Below are 17,763 nucleotides of genomic sequence, written 5' to 3'. Positions count from 1 at the left end.
GTGGTTCTCAAACTGGGGTCCATGAGGAACTAGAAAAAGTGCTCCTCGGAGCACAGGTCTCCGCCAGGTCAGGTAGGCTATTGTGGCCTCCTGGTGGCGCTATAATAGGCCAACGTGAAAAGGGTGCCATTTCTTCTTAGGCCTTGCACGACAATCGGACACTGACTGCATTCATGATTTGAGGCATTTTGTTAAAAACATGTTTTTCGCCAAATTAGACCTGTTGGTGGCGCTATAACAGGCCAATGTTAAAAGGGTGGCATTTGTTCCTCAACATAGTGTGAATGTGCGTGCAAAGTTTGAGCGCAATTGGACGGTGCGTTCATGATTTGCGGAATTTTGTTCAAAACAAGCCAATAATGCAAACTTTAGATGTCAATCTTAGCCAATCAGTATGGAATATGAAAAATTAAACACATCCGTCGTGATCACATGACTATAGAGATCATGTGTACCGATTTGCGTGAAATTTGGATAAAATTGGAAGGAGTAGTATAAAAGATTGTGTTTTACTGAAGTCGGCCTCCTGGTGGCGCTATAAAAGGCAGATGTGGCAAAGGTTTTTCCTTGACCTCTAGGGAGTGTGCATACAAAGTTTTACACAGATCGGTGCAATTATAGGTAAAAACACGAATCGGCCTGTTATAGCGCCACCATGAGGCTGATTTGAAAAATTTCAAATGGTAGTTCTTCCTCGGCCTAATGGGAATGTGCGTGCAAAATTTCACGGAAAGTGCATGCTGTGTTCATGATTTGAGGCATTTTGTTCAAAACGGAGCACTCCTGCAAACTTTGGAAGACATTTTTAGCCAATCAGGATGGAATATGAGAAATCTGAAAGACTCGTTTCGTTTAAAGACTATAGAGATACTGTGTACCGATATGCGTGATTTTTGGACAAAATCTGTAGGAGTACTGTCAAAAAATATGTTTTGCACAAATCGGCCTCCTGGTGGCGCTATAACAGGCCCATGTGAAAAATTTGGGTCAGAGGTTCTGAATTGGCATCCAGGGAGTGTGTGTGCACAGTTTCGCAGCGACCGGGCCAACGGTGCCTGAGATCAGCTGTTCACAGACAGATGGACGGACGGACACACGGACACACAAACAAACGGACACACGGACAGGGGGTAAAACATACTCTCGCCATGCCTTTCGGCCTGGCGGAGACAAAAATCACTTTAACCACTGTAAATACTATATTTAAACTAAACTAAACTATTCGAAAAGATCCGATACAGTATAAGCTCACAACGCATGGCAATGTAAATACACATTGTGAGCTTGTAGATCAGCTATTTTCAATGTTTTTGAGGAGATGAGAACGGAGAAGAGGAGAGGAGAGGAGAGGAGAGGAGAGGAGAGGAGAGGAGAGGAGAGGAGAGGAGAGGAGAGGAGAGAAGGTGAACCACACAAAAGAAAAATGGACAGAATTATTCACCCAGCCCATAATGAAAACATCCCTCCACAAGACACACCTTCAGAACTCACCATGTGAGCCTGCCTTGTGAATTCATCAAGGGGAGGAATTGGTTTTGTTCTACAGTAAATGCTAGCATTGGATTCCCTGCTGTCACTACCACATAGAGAGCAGCACCAACAATCATCTCTGCGGTATTTCATCAGACATCAATTTAATCCATTAGGACTGGGAAAGCATAGACTGTGTCATTGTTATAGATTTCTTTGGCTATTCAAAAATAGCATACATACAAGCTCGTAGATCTGTAAATGTTTGGCAAATCTTTAAATGTATATATCTTTTTAAACTTGTTTGTAACTCAAATCTTTGCTTCTGGGGGGACCCTGGAACAAAATATTTTCAGATGGGGGTCCACGGCCAAATACATATAATTTTGGGGTTCCTTGACATGAAAAGGTTTGAGCACCACTGATATAGCAACATATGTTTTTTTTTTAAATGTTAGGATTTAGAAGACATTTGTAGAATCCCCAGAAGCAAAGATTTGAGTTACAAATGTTCGCTTTAGAAATATATATATATTCAAGATTTGCACAAACGTTCAAGATTTTTCAAAACATTGCAGATCTACAAGCTCATAGCGCGGCACTCGGTGCCGCACTATGAGCTTGTATATCTGCTATTTTTGAATGGCCAAAGAAATCTTAAAATGACACGACAGATGTGTTCCCGGATTGAAAGGGTTAAAGAGCTCTCCAGCTGGAGGAGACGCAAACGCCAGTAAAAGGGAAAAGAGGAAAATAATGAGACCGTGCTGATATATAAAAAAAAAAGAGCAGCTTGGAGCCAGCGCGGCGGATCATAAGAGCTGATAATCATAATCGTCCTTCGCCTACAGGGATGTTGTACTGAGAATCCAATCCGTCCTAATGAAAGGGAGATATACTGGCAGGTTGGAAAAATTACGTTTTTTCGAGTCCACCGTGGTGCATCCGGCTTTGTTGGGCGTCTAGACAATACAGCAGGGAGTGTTGGGCGAGGGGAGTAGGACGAAGGCCCTACGTCCTCCCGGTGGGGGCTCCTCACTGGCAGGTGAGCCAGTAGGAAACGACAGCAGTGACAACACAGAAATGTGTGCGGGAGGAATTAATTGGCACGACGACTCATTTGGGGAGAAAAAGGGGGTAAAATGGCTACTCTAAATTTAGGGAAATCGCAGACGGCATTGTCTGCGAGTCCCTGGTATCAGATGGGGGTCCGTGGCCAAATACATATCATTTTGCGGGTCCTTGGCACAAGAAAGTTTGAGAACTATACTGACATAAGTAAGGCATTTGTAGAATCGGCCTCAGGTCTTAATGGGTTAACGTTATGCAGTCATGGAGGAAGGTGTAGCAGAGCGATTTCCATTGTCTCATGGCTCTCCGCGGAAAGCAATTTCCAACCTTAATCTGAATAGATGAAAAGAATGAATGAATACCTATTGGCTCCGGAGGAGTGATTGTGCTGATCTGAGGCAGATGGAAGGTGGAGGAGGAGGACGGGGGCTGGAGTCTGCTGGGTGTGGCCGCCGGGTGCAAAGGCTGCTGGGAGGTGGACGTCTTTCTGCTCTCGTACAGGAAGACGGTCGCCTGCCGCTGGAGGACCTGCGGGATGATAGAGGAGAGGAGAGGAGAGGAGAGGAAAAGAGGAAAGGAGAGGAGAGGAGAGGAGAGGAGAGGAGAGGAGAGGAGAGGAGAGGAGAGGAAAGGAGAGGAGAGGAGAGGACTGTGATTGTGTAGTGAGAAAGTATTTGTTTTCTCACTACACACACACACACACACACACACTCACGCACACGCACACGCACACGCACACACACACACACACACACACACACACACACACACACACACACACACCTGTATGGTGAGGCAGTAGGACACCACCATGATGACCAATGGGATGAAGAAGGCCACGAAGGAGCCAATCAGCATGAAGTGCTTCTCGTTGAGAACACAGCTGCCGTTGACGAACACCTTGTCCTTGTTATGCAGGCCGATGACTGGGATAGGCATGGACACACCTGGACACAGAGAGAGAGAGAGAGAGATATGTAATTCCTACACATAAAGCTAGTACAGTATCAATCCAAACTAATCTGTGAAAATGGAATGCAATCAGTGATCTCTGCCGTTATGGTGATGATGTCACAGTGATGACGTCATAGTGATGACGTCATATTCGTGATGATGTCATAGTGACGACGTCATAGTGATGACGTCAGTCTTGCTCCAATCTGGGAACCCATCGCCAACTGAAAATGAAAAACAGCGCCCTCTGCTGTTTGTTCTATGTCTGTTGGCTCTGGGCGGAAGAAAACGTAGAGCCAGAGCGCAAAGGAAACCGGTGTTTTGTATGCCTTCAGCGCGTCACTTCCGGTTGGTGCGACTATGTTTTCATTCCCACTAACAATATTTCTACACGGAACACTAACACCACTTCTCCCAGAGAACATGGATGGTTTTGGTTATAAGCCCACTTGTTTCTATGATGAAAGAGTAAGTTAAAATGTGAATATCTTTCCGTGGTTTTGTCTGCTCCGCGGACGTTATTGTTAAATTAGTTTCGGTTTGTTTCGAGGGGGGAAGGATGGACGGACACGTGAATCCCGCCCACTACATTTGATTGGGTAAAGCGCGGCCCGCTTCCTGATCTGAAGGCACGCCCATGCGCACTTGTTATGACGAACCTCCCCGACAGATTCCAACGCAGTGCAGAATCTGTTCTTGAGAGATTAGTCTTGCTCAAATATGGAGGGACGACAGCCTGCGCAAATCTGCATTCCACGGCCGCATAGCAACAGTTTATTTACTGACCAGAGCTTCTGGTCAGTAAATATAAGGTGTGAAGATCTTCACTTCATCGACAGACGTAGGGTCCTGAGAGAGTTGACGGAGATGAATAAGGAGTGGGTGTGAAGAGAATAGACACAGAGAAACGGGCAGCGAGTAATATATAAGGGCGATATGTCCTTAGTGAGGCAAACGCTGAGGAATGGACAGAAGCCCTCAGCGGCTGGTCAGCAAATAATCACTTCTTTAACCAGCCAGGAACAAGGAGACACAGATGAACCAAGATCTTACAGTCATCAACAGTTTACCAAGACTTTAACTCAACCAGGAGAAGTAAAGACACAACAGCCGTCTTACACAGGACAGAAAACCCACATCTGTAAACAGTGTGACAAGAGTTTCAGTACAGCGCAAAGCCTGCGGCGACACCACCATCTCCACACCGGGAAAAACCTTTTCACTGCGAACAGTGTGGCAAGCGTTTTAGTCTTTTATGCTACCTGAAGACGCACCATGTCGTCCACACTGGAGAGAGGCCGTTCCACTGCGATCAGTGTGACAAGAGTTTCAGTTGGATAGGTGCCTTGAAGTTACACCAGCGTGTCCACACTGGGGAAAAGCCTTACCACTGTAAAGGGTGTGGCAAGAGTTTCAGTGCGTCAATGGCTCTGAGGACACACCAGCGTACCCACACTGGAGAACACACTGGAGAAAAACCTTTCCACTGTAAACGGTGTGACAAGAGATTCACTGAGTTAAGTAGTCTGAGGATACACCAGCGTATCCACACGGGCGAACTACCATTCCGCTGTAATCAATGTAACAAGAGTTTCAGGGTGTTAAGCAGCCTGGGGAGGCACCAGCGCATCCACACGGGTGAGAAACCTTTCTATTGTAAACAGTGCAACAAGAGTTTCACTGATGTGGGTAGCCTCAAGCGACACCAGCGTATCCACACTGGGGAGAAACCTTACTGCTGTAAACAGTGCGACAAGAGTTTCAGTACATCACCTAGCCTGCAGCGGCACCACCGTTTCCACACGCGAGAGAAACCTTTCTATTGTAAACAGTGTGACAGGAGTTTCCGTGCATTACAGAACCTTCAGCAACACCTTCTTCTCCACACTGGAGAAAAACCTTTCCATTGTGATCAGTGTGACAAGGGTTTTTGTTGGTTAGCTAACTTGAAGACACACCAGCGTACCCACACTGGGGAGAAACCTTACCACTGTAAACACTGTGGCAAGAGTTTCAGAGTTAGCTAGTCTGAAGAAACACTGGCGTGTCCACACTGGGGAGAAACCTTACCACTGTAAACAGTGTGACCGGAGTTTCAGCGTGTTAAGTAATCTGACGACACACCAGCGTGTCCACACTGGTGAGAAACCTTTCCTCTGTAAACAATGTAACAAGAGTTTCAGTAGGTTAGTTAGCCTGAAAGCACACCAGCGCATCCACACTGGTGAGAAACCTTTCCACTGTAAACGATGCAACAAGAGTTTCAGTGAGTTAGGTAACATGAAGAAACACCAGCGCATCCACACTGGTGAAAAACCTTTCAAATAGCTTGTAGTTGTGTTTACAATTTGTGTTCTGAGTGTTTACAGTTGCATGCATGCATTTTAAGACATTACCCACCTTGATATTAAACATCCGTTTTTTATCCAGTTGCCAGCGTAATTACCTTAAATAGACGATAGTCGAAACGCCGTGGAAGCCACGTTGTGTACAAAAATAAAAATAAAAAAGTCCCCGTGGGTTGGCGGAGGGAACCGTGTATCCACTGGAACAACAACATTCCACCCGCGATCGGCCATTTTGGGGCTATGTGTGTTTTTTTGGAATGACGTCACATCCGTCTACTGCTTCTCTGAGTGACGAGGGATATTTCCTAAGCTGTGTTAGAGCGCCCCTTGTGGAATTAAAATTAAATTTAATATTAATAAAATGAAATAAAATTAATACAAAAAATTAAATAGAACGCAGATCTGCGTTCTTGGCGGGCAAGTGATGTATTTAATAGACCGCAGATCTGCGTCCTTGGCAGGCAATGTGTTAAAGGACAACGGGCCTAATTGACAAGACTATTGTCAATTAGTATTTTATATACAGTATTTTAGCGTAGCTCCTAATAAAGACCCATGTCATGTTTATAAAAAGGTTGGAGCGCTACTCTGAGCGAGGACCGCCTGCCGCTCCAAGCCGCTCCGGCGGGGGCCGCGCACCGAATGTTTGAGCATGCCCGGTCGCACGGACTCAGAGACACACAGACATCCAGCAGTGCACAGCGCACCGCTGCGCTACTTTTTTCTTTTTTACTGTTGAGCGGCGGAGCATGGAGTGAGAGGTGCGCAAATCAACGTGAGCGACGGAGCGACGGGGAGCGGAGCGCGGAGGGGGGTCAAAATGAGAGAATAGCAAGTGTGAAACCAACCCCCTGGAGCGCCGAGCGGCATTTCCACCCGCTCCACTCCGCTCGCATGATCTGGTGCCTGCCAGTGTTGATAATTTAATTGAAGCAATCAATGTTAAACAGGATGTTTAACACCATGAAAGGAATGCAACGAAGAGCCGTTATACCTGCATCAGCCTGTAGGTCTGTAGTCCCATATGTGCAATGGATTATGAGCTGAACTTTTGTGGGGGTGAATAAAGTACCTCATTGTTCTAATTGTTGAAAATTGTCCAGGCAGCAATTCCATTTTTCAAAAAAAATAAGGTAAAAAGAAGTTGTTTGATGAAGCCGAATGCAGGGACTCTTGAATGCTGCTATCCTAATGATAATCCGTCATACACCACGCGTGTTGTATCAGATTCATAACTTTAATGTCACATAAGTGTAGGCACAGAGCTTTAACATAATACCTATGTTGAATGCACTTATTGTAAATCGCTTTGGATAAAAGCGTCTGCTAAACTGTAATGTAAAATGTAATGTAATATTGATGCCTGATAGAGAGCGCAGACTTGTGACATGTTCAGAGGGTGACAGTGTTGTGATTTGAGCTCCAAAGAGCGTCTGAGTTTTTGTCCTTAAAGTCTAAGCTCATATACACCTCGGATGCTACATTGATGGCAGTGGTATTAGGAGTTTTGTTTTTAAATTATGTTTTTTTTTTTTTTTTTTTTTTACTATTTATGGACAATTATTACTCCCTGCTCGGCTCTCGTGGCTACCTATATGCCTTTGCGTTTACACTGGAGTGTCATTATCGGTGGATGGAAAAATGAGAGTGTTGTGCAGTTCAGTGGGAGACAGTGGTGTCATGCCCATTGAAACAGAGGCCCACTCAGATTTTTGGGTGCAATTTTTTTCCCTTCTCCGCAGTAGGCCTACTAGGCTACTACTTATATAATGGTAACACTGTGCAGGAGTGAATATAATGCATTATAATCATTTTCATAATGCACTTATAAGGCTTCATTATTCTATAATTTAAACTCATTGGCCCTCATTTATCAACGCGGTGCAGCCCAAATAATGGGCGTACAGCGAGATCACCGCACCTTTCGGCATTTATCAATATATCCTGACGTGGGCTTCATCCTGGTCGAGACCAGTTGTTGACGTTGGCTGCGCCCGTTTATTCCATTCTAGACCTGCGGAGCAGCATTGTCTGACTGTCTGACAGGCATCTGGACACATAATCCACTCCTAAATGTATATCTACACTAATAAATAATCCCTGTGAAAATATCACATTTTATAAAGTAATTTAAACAAACTGCTTTAACAGTCATTCAGTTGCATTGGCTATTTTAAAATAGCAGATCTGCAAGCTCAAAAACGGGTCGCATCGCGACGCGTTGTGAGCTTGTAGATCTGCTATTTTCAAAATAAACAGCGCTTCTGCGAGCGCATTCATGTAGGCTACAAGCCTACGTGACAAAGATTGTACCGCTACGGTACGGATTACAATACATGAAAAACACAGCTGGGCGGGCATGTGTGTGTGTGTGTGTGTGTGTGTGTGAGAGAGAGAGAGAGAGAGAGAGAGAGAGAGAGAGAGAGGGGTGAGTGTGCGTGTGTGGCGAGGCAGGCGGGGGAAACTCTTTCTTATTGGCTTTTGATGTCTTTGGTCGTATTCTGGTTCTTCTTCATGTCGTAAAATCGGGGCATTTTGAGAATATTTAAGGGCGTGTTATTTAAATGACGCTAGGTTTCAGCCGTGACATTTATCAAGCCTGGGACCAAATGTACACTGGGATCAGCTGTGTAGGATTCGTTGATAAATGTGACTTCGACGTTGGTGTACGTTGATAAATGAGGGCCAGTGTGTGTGAGTTTCTGTCACTTGTGAGTTCCCAGTTACCATCAGTAGAAGACAGTGGTTGTACTGGTCAGCTCCCAGTGACCAACAGTAGAAGACAGTGGTTGTACTGGTCAGCTCCCAGTGACCAACAGTAGAAGACTGTGGTTGCACTGGTCAGCTCCCAGTGACCAACAGTAGAAGACAGTGGTTGTACTGGTCAGCTCCCAGTGACCAACAGTAGAAGACTGTGGTTGTACTGGTCAGCTCCCAGTGAGTGACCAACAGTAGAAGTTGTAATGGACGGTACTGTTACTGTGTGAATAAGAGGCAAGGAGTATGCATGTGTGTTCTGTCAAGCTTCTCTGGCTGGAATGAAACCAAACAAAATGCTGAAGCCTTCACATAAAACAACCACAGCGGCACGATAATATAGTGCTTCTGTACTTCTTTGTTTGCTTCCAGATAGTCCAATATGGCTCTGTAAGGCAATGCATTTGATCATTGTGTTTATGAATGGTTCAAAACAGCAGGGGCTGTTTATACTCTGCTGGCAGATGTACTAGTTGGAACGACCGCTCAATCCCTCCCTGGAACATCACAGGTTCAAAGCGGTTTAGGGCCATTTGAATTTCATTGCATGGCTTAGAGGGATGTGTGTGTGTGTGTGTGTGTATGTGTGTGTGTGTGTGTGTGTGTGTGTGTGTGTGTGTGTGTGTGTGTGTGTGTGTGTGTGTGTGTGTGTGTGTGTGTGTGTCTCTGTCTGTCTGTCTGTCTGTCTGTCTGTCTGTCTGTCTGTCTGTCTGTCTGTCTGTGCGTGCGTGCGTGCGTGCGTGCGTGCGTGCGTGCGTGCGTGCGTGCGTGCGTGCGTGCGTGCGTGCGTGCGTGCGCGTGTGTATTTCGCTTTGTTTTCTTCTGTCTGTGTAGCATAAATACTGGTGTATTTATGCTTAAAACTAAATATATGCTATTTTCTGGGGCTAGAAACATTATAATTGTTTCCACCAGTGGTTCACAAACATTTTTAATGTCAAGGACCCCCATAACTCTGAGAGTGAACAAATGGAACCAGTCCATTTGGTTCCATTTGTACTCTCTCAGGCTTATAGACAATATCTCTGAATCTGGCTGGATGAAGAGTTTACATTTAAAAACCTCATAGCCAATCTCACTAGCAAACTGCAACAGAAAAAAATATGTATTTATACTTTTAAGATTTGCAGAAAAGGGGATTGTTGAAGCAATTTTTCATGTCAGTTCTGGATTATAGTGATGCAATTTATAGAAATGCTGCCAACTCGTATACCACTTGACACAGTCTATTACTCAGCTGTTGCTGGAGATCAAATGATTGGCTAAAACTTTCCATAAGTACAGGCTCAACTTGGAAAGTCTGTTGTTTGTTTTGATGCTCCAGCTTCATGGAATAATCTTCAACTCACGCCAAAAGCAAATACCCCAATATCGTATTATGGGCAATTTAAAGGTAGGGTAAGTGCTTTTCTTTGGCTAAAATAAGTGTTAAATAGCTCTATATTCTGATAGTACTCGTTGCGAGTGTATAGAGTGTTTGTTCAGCGACAGGAGTCTCCATGTCTCTCCAGCTCTTTAATGAACAGAAAATGCATTTTCAGCTCGGGATACCAATTTAATCCAATCAGGATAGATAACTCAGTCAGTCAGCAGACAGAAGTCTAGTTGCCTTCATTACCTCAATAATACTTCACACCTCACTCTCTGGTTTAGAAGAGGCTACTACAGGTTTACACACACACACACACACACACACACACACAGACACAGACACACACACACACACACACACACACACACACACACACACACACACACACACACACACACACACACACACACACACACACACACACACACACACAATTCTGACCTCTGACCTTATCTGCAGCTATTATGCAACGTTGACATTTGTCTCAAGGTGACCAGCGTGAAGTTCATATGGAAATTAATCTACCACCTTGAAGTGTGTCTGGGGTGTGTGTGTGTGTGATTAAATATTAGATTTAATATAATAATAGTTGATATTACTACACAATGGAGAGTGTTTGCAGCCACTTCAAATGCTTCAAATGTTTGTTATTTAATTACATAGTTCTGATGCATTCACCCTGTGTTTGTCTTATTACACAGTAAAATCCTCAGTGTTGATTTGTTCATTGAGAAGAGAAAACAGCCAGCACACAATAGATGTGTGCCGTGCATCGTGGTTGTCGTCAACGCTGAGGAAGACCTGTTAGGTTGAGACAGACAATTGGACTCGAGTCATAGTGACTCGACTCGAGTCTGACTCGAGTCGCATATTTGACGACTTGCGACTCGACTCGGACTTTGAAGGTAAAGACTTGCGACTCGACTCGGACTTGGAAGGTAAAAGACCAACGAGACTTGAGACTCGACTCGGACTTGCTAGCCAATGACTCCCGACTCGACTCGACTTGAGACAAGATGACTCTAATGACTCGTTTAGTTTTTCCCCTATGAATGATCTGTGTGTGAAATGCGCTCTTTCTTTATACAAACCCATGCTCACTCTACCGCAAATGCCTCTCTCTCTTTATACAACCCCATGCTCACTCTACCGCAAATGTGCTCTCTCTCTGTATATAAACCCATGCTCACTCTACCGCAAATGCGCTATCTCTCTTTATACAACCCCATGCTCACTCTACCGCAAATGTGCTCTCTCTCTTTATATAAACCCATGCTCACTCTACCGCAAATGCGCTATCTCTCTTTATACAAACCCATGCTCACTCTACCACAAACGCCACCACCACTCCCAGCGGGGTCATTTTGATTCTATGACGGCTGCCGTCTAGTTATCATCAGTGCCAGTGTTGTGAGGAAAAACAAGCAACCAGGTCTAGGAAAACCAGCCCAAAAGAAGCGAGTCAAGCGACTATGGGCCACATGAGCACTCTAACATATACATCAGCTATTTGAAAATAGCAGATCTACAAGCTCACAACGCCTCCCGATGCAACTAGTCGTTCGTGTTTTGTTTATGACCCCAGCCACCCCAACAACAACAGTAGCACCAGCCAGCGAGATATACGTACTTGTAAACATGAAAGTCACTCACCACTGTCGAATTTACTTTATCCATGGTAACAGCAATAAAGTCTTAGTCCGTTTTTTGGTGCGCAACACAACCCTCGTTTAAGTGACTTTTATTTAATCTGGAGTGTTGCGGTCATTCCGCTTTGCAGTGCTTTCTCTTTACTCTGACAGAGTACACACTAAAAGGACCCGTAAATGTCCATCATATCCCCTGTCTTGGCCTCTCTCCACTGGCTGAGAGTACGGTTTAACCTGTTAAGGCCTGAGGTTCCGATTCTACAAAATGTCTTCTAAATCCCACAGTTTACAGTTTAAAAAAAATATGTTGCTATATCAGTGGTTTTCAAACTATTTCATAATTGTCAAGGACCCCCAAAATGATACGTATTTGGCAGCGGAACCCCCATCTCAAACTATTTTGTTCCAGGGACCCCCAGAAGCAAAGATTGGAGTTAAAAATGTTTGCTTTAAAAGTAATATTCAAAGATTTTCACACATTTTCATTTTTTTCCCTCAAAAATATCAGATCTACAAGCTCGTAGCGCGGTACTCAAATCTAAAAATGACACAGATGCGTTCCAGGTCTTAATAGGTTAAAGACTTGATTTTTATATTCTCCTGTTTGTTTATAACTCTCTTAATAAGATGCCGCCCCATACATCTATCCCTACACCTACACTAGACTGTGGAACAGCATTCCCCCTCCCTATCAGATCTGCTCCTTCTGTTGAATCCTTTAAGTCCAGGCTCAAGGCCCTGTTTTATTCATAAACTGGGTTGAAACAACACAGAGAAAAAACGAACAAAAACAACAACAGCATTGCAGAACCAATGCAAAGACAGTCGGTCATATTGGGAGTGTCAGGATTGTTTTTTTGGTGGGGTATTGCATCAGACCTGATGAAGACCTGCTTGGGTTGAAACGTTGTCAAGCTTTTTAATACATTTTGTACTGGGAGCTAAGACACAATGTGCGGGACTTCCCTTCCTTCTCCTCTAGTACAACCACACACAAACACACCTGGGGCCTGTCCTCTATGCATCACAGAAACTCTCTTTTTCCTCTCCTTCAGGAGCCGTGAGGAGACTGATAATCATGTGCATTGATTTGCCACAACACAAGCCAATTGAGAGACCCCAGACCCCTCAACACTGGTGGCCCAGCGGAGAGGCAGGCAGGGAAAAAGAGAGATAGCTAGATCATTGGTTCTCAAATGATCCGGGGAACCCCAGGAGTCCTTGAGGGAGTTCCAGGGGGTCCCCAACTAAATGATGGATAGTTAGGAACCAAATGGACCCTTATGGGTCTATAACTCTGAGTGTACAAATGGAACCGGGTCCATTTGGTTCCATTTGTACACTCTCAGAGTTAAATTAACATTAATTTTACAATATAAATTGGGGTCCCAGAGATGGAAATGCCATTAAATGGGGGTCCGTAGCCTAATGCATGTCAAACTGGGGGTCCTTGAAATTAAAATGGTTGAGAGTCACTGCCAGAGCCGTAAAAATCTTCTCTGATGGGGGTCACTGGCATATCTTTTCAAATGGGGGTCCGCGAGCTAATAAGTGTCAATTTGGGGGTCCTTGACATGAAAAAGTTTGAGAACCACTGAGCTAGATGGTTTGAAAGCAGCCCTATGAGTGCTTTTACATATCGCTGTTGTCGGGCAGAAACCCCCTATCCCCCGTATTCAATTTTTTCCCCCCGTAAACTAACGCCCTACATACTACAGCGTCACACAAACGCATCAAAAGTAGCAGATCTACAAGCTCGAAACGCGGCGTGAAAGCGATGTGTTTTGAGCTTGTAGATCTGCTACTTTTGCTATTTTTGAATTTGAATCCTGAAAAGGAACAGTTTTGGACATAATGACGTTTCCACCCAACAAAGACGATTATGTCCGTTCAGGTGTCTGCCATCAGAATAGCCATACCTGGGGCCCCATGCGGATCCACAAGGGCTACTCTGTGGGAACCATGTTCAGGGGTCTAGCCAGCAGAAGAGTCATACCAGAATCAGAATCAGAATCAGAATCAGTTTTATTGTCACATCACAGGTTTACAAGGTAAAAAAGTGGGTGAAATTCTTTTTTGTACATCGTTCCCATCGCAACGTTAGTTTCCATAGAAAGAAGAGGGGGGGGGGAGAAGAAGAGGGTGGGGGGCAGGTGGGAAGGAGATCAAAAACAAGAGAGCAACAGAAGGCCAGACAAGTTATCTACATATTTACAAATTACCTGAGATAATAAATAAAACTAAAAAAACTAAACTAAGGTGCCTGAGCATAGCAGCAATGTATTGTACTGTGCATGTTATACTTATACTGTGCATGATAGACAAAGGACGTTAAGGTGCTTAAGGAGCACAATAAAAAGACCCAAAAAAAGTCAGTGCGTTATACAAGGGATTAAGGTGCAAAAGGTCAGTGCGTGTCCACCTAGAGTGGACTGACCCTAGTATAATCCGCATGTAGCTCCATGAGGGAGTGCAACAAAAAGTCATTTGTACCTGGTGTAGTCCACAGGTGTGTCCGAGGGGGGGGCTAAAGTCCAAGTCATTGTCCCTGGTATAATCCACAGGTGTGTTCAGGAAGAGCCAGAAAAGTCTGCGCCGCCTGCTGTCAGGCTGCTGAACTCATCCAGGCTTATGCCCCATTCAGCATTCTGACAGCGGCTGGATTGAAACTACACCAAAATCTGGTGGTGGAACTCTTGATACTGCGGTAGAGCCCCTTGCCCGGTCGCGGTCGTTGTAGGGGGTTGAACAGTCTATGACTTGGGTGGTGCTTGTCCTTGATGATGCGCTTGGCTTTGACCACGCACCGCTTTTTGTACAGTTCCTGGAGCGCTGGGAGCTCGATTCCCATTATCCGCTCTGCCGATCGCACTACTCGTTGTAGGCTGACCTTTTCTCGGGCAGTGCAGTTCCCGTACCAGGCCGTGACACAGCCTGTTAGGATGCCTTCGACAGAACTGTTGTAGTACAGCCTGAGGATGCGACGTCCTACTCCGAGCTTCTTCAGGCGGCGGAGCCAGTACAGTCGCTGCTGAGCCTTTTTCCTCACGTGTGTGGAGTGCGTCTCCCATTTGAGGTCCTCCTCGATGTGTACTCCGAGGAACTTGAACTCGCTGACCCTTTCCACTGCAGCACCGTCGATGAGGATGGGCGCATGGTCTCTCCGCGGCCTCCTGAAGTCCACGATCAGTTCTTTGGTCTTGTCGACGTTAAGAGAGAGGTTGTTCTCACGGCACCAGTGTGCCAGTGATTTGATCTCCTCTCTGTAGTCAGACTCGTCGTTGTTGACGATTCGGCCTATCACTGTCGTGTCGTCCGCGTACTTTATGATGGTGTTGGAGACATGTGTGGCTATGCAGTCATACGTGTACAGGGAGTAGAGGAGAGGGCTCAGCACGCATCCCTGGGGTGCTCCGGTGTTGAGGGTCAGGGGGTCGGATGTGATGCTGCCCATTCTCACCACCTGATGTCGGTTGGACAAGAAGTCCTGTATCCAGTCGCACATGCTTGGGTGTAGCCCTAGGTGTCTGAGCTTTTTGTCAAGTATTGCTGGGACAATGGTGTTGAATGCTGAGCTGTAGTCCACGAACAGCATACGTACATATTTGTCCTTCAGCAGCTTGTTGTCCATGTGCGAGAGGATGGTGTGGAGAGCCATGGCAATAGCGTCGTCGGTGGATCTGTTTTTGCGGTATGCATACTGCCACGGATCCAGCGAGGCAGGTAGCGTGGAGCTGATGTATTCCCTCACCAGTTTCTCGAAACACTTGCTGACGATCGGGGTGAGAGCAACAGGTCTCCAGTCGTTCAGGCATGTCACTTTGGCCTTTTTGGGAATGGGCACAATGGTTGACATTTTGAACCCTGCAGGGACCACAGCCAGGGAGAGGGAGAGGTTAAAGATGTCAGCGAAGACACCCGCCAGCTGGTCTGCACATGTCTTAAGGACCCGGCCTGGAATCCCATCAGGTCCGGCTGCCTTGTGGATGTTGACCCGTGTGAAGGCTGTACGCACTTCTCTCTCCGAGATGGTTAGAGGAGGGTTCTCCTCTGCTGGTGCTGCTGATGGCCCCGCTTGGCTGCCGCGGTTGGAGCTGATCTCAAACCGGCCGTAGAAAGTGTTCAGTTCGTTGGGGAGGGAGGCAGGCGGGTTCACCTCGCTTCTGGTTCTTGTTTTGCAGTCTGTCAAGGTGTGTACTGCCTGCCATGTGCTCCTGATGTCGCCACTGCTGAGTTTGTCTTGCATCTTTTTTGTGTAGGCCTTTTTCGCCTTCCTGATGGCGCTGTTTAGGGCCGCGCGCGTCGTGTTGCGCGTTTCCACGTCGCCAGATTTGAAACCAGCGTCCCGTTCATGCAGATGTGCACGTACTCCGCTGTCCATCCATGGTTTCTGATTGGGATAGATCCGAACTGTCTTTTTTGGGACTATGTCATCTATGCACTTGCTGATAAAGCCAGTGACTGAGTCTGAGAGTTCGTTGATGTTATTCCCAGCGGCGTTCTTAAACATCCCCCAGTCAGTCTGGTAGAAGCAGGATTGTAGCATAGCGTCTGTGTCCTCAGACCAGATTCGGATTTCCTTCTCAACGACCGGCTCCCTTTTTAGCCTCTGTTTGTAGGCAGGTAGCAGCTGGATGGCGTCGTGGTCAGAGCTTCCTAGCGGTGGGCGGCGGAGAGCTTTGTATCCATCCTTGAAGGGCGTGTAGCAGTGGTCAAGAATATTGTCACCACGGGTACTGCAGGCGACATGCTGGTGGAATTTGGGAAAGACCTTTTTTAAGTCTGTCCGGTTGAAGTCGCCTAGGCAGATGACTGCGCAGTCCGGGTGGCGATTTTCTTGTGCACTGATCGCCTGGTGTAATTCCCTCATAGCTGTGTCCTTATTAGCTCCAGGATGAATGTAAACAACGGCTACAATCACGATGCTGAAGTCGCGTGGTAGGTAGAAAGGACGGCAGGCTATGATTAAAAGTTCAAGGTCTGGTGAGCAGTGACTGTCTAGGATTTTAACATCTTTGCACCAGTTGTTGTTGATCAAGGCACAAACTCCCCCCCCACGTTGCTTACCGCTCAGTACAGGGTCTCTGTCTTTCCTATACGCGGTGAAGCCAGGAGGAGTGATAGAAGAATCAGATGCTAACTCCGTTAGCCACGTCTCTGTTAGCACAACAACACAGGTCCTCCTCGTCTCTGCGTTGTATTTAACGCGCGCCAGTAAGTCGTCCATAGTGGTCACTGTTCTTGATTCACACAGAGATCTAACGTTCGCTAGCAGGATTGAAGGCAGTGCAGGTTTATATCCACGTTTTGTTGTTCTTACGAGAAGACCCGCTCTAGTGCCTCGCCGCCACGGTCTTTTTCGACGGGGGTATGTTGTTGATCCGGCCGGAACAAAGGGTACCCCACCCCCCCCCCAGCCGAGCGGGAGGTTTTCGGCAAAAAAGTCCGGAATTCTGTGTGTAATCGCTGTGCTGATGTCCATAAGTGCTTGTCTGTCATAACTCCTTAGACACGCGACGGTGTAGGGAAAAAAGAGAAGGCTAAAAAATACTAAAAAGATGGAAAAACGTTGCGATGCTACGGAGCTTGTACGAATGCGGCCGTCTTTCATGGCGCTTCCGGATCCAGGGGCCATGTTGGGGGCCCCCGGGGGCCACAGGTACCCCGTTCCTCCAATCCAGACCAAACTTGGCACAAACGCTGTTCAGGGATCTGCCCATGAAAATAGTCACACCGAAAAATCTAAATTGTATATGGGCCACTACAGCAGTGCTTGCTTCAAATGGCCATAACTCTGTGACCACTGCTCTGATCATTGCTCAATATAGGGCTGGATATGAAGGCAGCGTAGAGGCCTGGAAATCTAGTACAAATAAAACTGCCTTGCCTACTGTAGATTGACAGTAGGCAATTTGGTTTTACTTTAAACAAATTAAACTGTTATAATTGAGAAAGACAGAGAGTGGGAGAGATTACCACTTTTTTAATTTATTTTTATCTTAAGACTCAATTACTGAATGTCTCAGTCTCCAGGTTTTCCTCAGAATATGCATGTCACTTATTTACTATGACACTATGTATAACACATCAGGACTCCACTGGTACAGTGGTTCTCTAACTTTTAATTCTGCACCCATGTATG

General features: G+C 45.9%; 1 protein-coding gene across 1 annotated transcript in view; it reads right to left on the bottom strand.

Moving 5' to 3' along the window:
• Positions 1–17,763, bottom strand: part of htr2cl1 (5-hydroxytryptamine (serotonin) receptor 2C, G protein-coupled-like 1) — a gene marked incomplete at both ends in the record, with an annotated part of 46,375 nt that overhangs the window by 9,963 nt on the left and 18,649 nt on the right. The window contains 2 exons of the mRNA XM_080450814.1: positions 2,904–3,069; positions 3,325–3,488. Of these exons, the coding sequence (XP_080306940.1) occupies positions 2,904–3,069; positions 3,325–3,488 (330 nt within the window). The remainder of the gene's footprint in view (positions 1–2,903; positions 3,070–3,324; positions 3,489–17,763) is intronic.

Source organism: Gymnoscopelus braueri (assembly GCF_963280865.1).
Source record: "Gymnoscopelus braueri genome assembly, chromosome: 15".
Taxonomy (NCBI): domain Eukaryota; kingdom Metazoa; phylum Chordata; class Actinopteri; order Myctophiformes; family Myctophidae; genus Gymnoscopelus; species Gymnoscopelus braueri.
The sequence above is the reverse complement of the archived record's forward strand: the minus strand, read 5'-3'. Positions and strand labels throughout refer to the sequence as shown.